General features: G+C 55.8%; 1 protein-coding gene across 1 annotated transcript in view; it reads right to left on the bottom strand.

Moving 5' to 3' along the window:
* LOC103770368 (talin-1-like) overlaps positions 1-1,058 on the bottom strand; it is a gene marked incomplete at its 3' end in the record, with an annotated part of 3,270 nt that extends 2,212 nt beyond the window's left edge. Inside the window, exon 1 of the mRNA XM_008937625.1 lies at positions 892-1,058. Coding sequence (XP_008935873.1) covers positions 892-1,021 — 130 coding nt within the window. The remainder of the gene's footprint in view (positions 1-891) is intronic.
* Between the last annotated feature and the right edge of the window lie 1,061 nt (positions 1,059-2,119).

The following is a 2,119-nucleotide window of genomic DNA, read 5'->3' as shown; positions in this document are numbered from 1 at the left end:
TCCGACACCCCCGCATCCACACAAACAGCCAGCCCCCCTCCGAAACCGAAAGCCGTGGTCCGCTGGCCAGCTGGGCATGGCGCGAGAAGGCATTTCCTTTCATCCTCGATGAATTCACTTCTCCCAGATGTCACCACGCTCCTCCACCTCCTCTTCCCACGACTCCTGACCTCCTGTTCGCTGCCTTTCCCCAGTGGCACGGCGGCTTTCGGGTGTGGCAGGGGCCCACGAGGGGCCCCCACAAGCAGTCACCCCACCTCCAAGACGATGCCCCACAGCCCCAGGCCCCCCATCCAGGATGGGGACAGGCTACATCCGCACGGGTGGGAGTCACATCACGAGCTTGTGAGCCTAAGCTTCATTTTGAGCCTGGCAGCACCAGGAAAACTTTAGAGCCAAGGCTTTGCAAGGTAATGGAGCATCAGCACAGAGAGCTGTTGGCAGAGCACAGACCCAATGGAGGGCTATATATCCCCCAAGAAACGAAAGACTAATACGGTTTATTAACGCTTGCTATGACCCCTGCAACTGTTTAAACTCACCTAGTCCCGGCTAGCGATGATGGATGCGAGTAGGAAAGAGGAGCAGTGATACAACAGGCAGCAAGCTCAAATTGCTTGATGAGTATTTCATTTCCAAATGTGGTTTCCTACCTTCCAAACCCCCTAATTTCTTCTGAGGCATCAAGGAGGGAGCTTCAAGAGCTCAGCCTCTCACCTCAGCTGGGTAGGAGGGCTTGGACCTTGCTCCCCACACCCCCCAACCACTGCTCTGGAAAAGCCCAGACAGGGCTTAAAACACAGAGAGAGGAGAAGAAAGGTGGATGGGTGAAATGCCAGGAGCTACGCTGGGGTGGCCCTGGCATGGCAGCCAGCCCCACCGTGGACTTACGCTGTCCCATCTGGGCCTCGGGCACCCGCTCGCGAATCATCCGGCAGGCGTCGTACACCATGGTGGAGGGCTCGAACTGCATGGTCTTCACCACATTGCCAATGCTGATCTTCAGCGAGAGGGCAACCATGGTGGCGGCTGGGCTGTACCCACTCCTGCGTCACCTGCCAGAGGGGACGGATGAGTGAGCTCTGACTGTTGGCCCCCCAGGAGTACAGGGTCCTTCCTACTCCTCCCCTCCAGGAGCACCTCTGCTCCCCAAATGCTGGAGCCCTGCCTCTATTGGCAAGCCTTCAGGGAGGTCCAACTTTCCAGCCCCACACTGACCCCAGGGTCTCCAGCCAGAGTTGGGGCCCTCGTCTCCTTGTCCCAAGGTTCCAAAGCTGATTTTACTCGCCTGTGGGTGACAGCAGCTGGTAGCCAATGGAGATGCTGCCAGCAAGGAGGAAGTGAGCATGGGAGAGCACACAAGATAAGCTGGGGGAATGTGACAGAAGGGGTTATAATTAAACCTGCTGTGACACAGAAGCCACAAGAGGAAAACCAAGCTTTGACCCGGAACTGGCAAGGCCCTGCCCCAGCTATCAGGGCCCCCCACGTTGCCAGCAGACAGTGTTGAGCTGGCATCCTGAACACAGAGGGACCTAGAGAGATGGAAAAGCCTGGAGCCATGAGAGGAGGTGAGATAAGGACACCAGGCAGTGAACCTGTCCATTAAAAATAATTATTTGGGGAAAGCTCCACTCACAGTGGACACTCAGAGATCAGGGTCTATGGCAGCAGCTAGTGCATAAACTCAGAGCTGGGCAGCCCATGCACAGGATGATGTGCAGGAGTGCAAGGGACCCACTGCTGCAGGTCTCACTGCAAGGGCACATGAGAGCCACACCATGCCATCTGAAACAGGCCCCAAGCCGGGTCTGGCTTGAAGGATCAGCTTCAAGCTTGAAGGATTGCCTAGATCAGCTTCAGAGCAAGCACCTCTCAAAAAGGCTCCAAAACACCAGGTTAATAACACAGAATGAGAACTGCGATATGCTCACAGCAGAGTAAAATTGAAAAGAAATACATAAGTTGTAGGGCGTTGTAAATAAGCCCCTGCTCTTGCCTGAAGCAGCTTTTAGGGCTTGTGAGAGCCCTTTCCTTCGGGTTTACCCACTGTGCAGCAGCTTTCAGTGCCTTCCCAGGTTGCCACACACCTCAGGGTCCCTGCGCCAGGTCCTTCGCC

Source organism: Merops nubicus, unplaced genomic scaffold (assembly GCF_000691845.1).
Source record: "Merops nubicus isolate BGI_N331 unplaced genomic scaffold, ASM69184v1 scaffold25873, whole genome shotgun sequence".
In the NCBI taxonomy this organism is placed as follows: domain Eukaryota; kingdom Metazoa; phylum Chordata; class Aves; order Coraciiformes; family Meropidae; genus Merops; species Merops nubicus.
The sequence above is the reverse complement of the archived record's forward strand: the minus strand, read 5'-3'. Positions and strand labels throughout refer to the sequence as shown.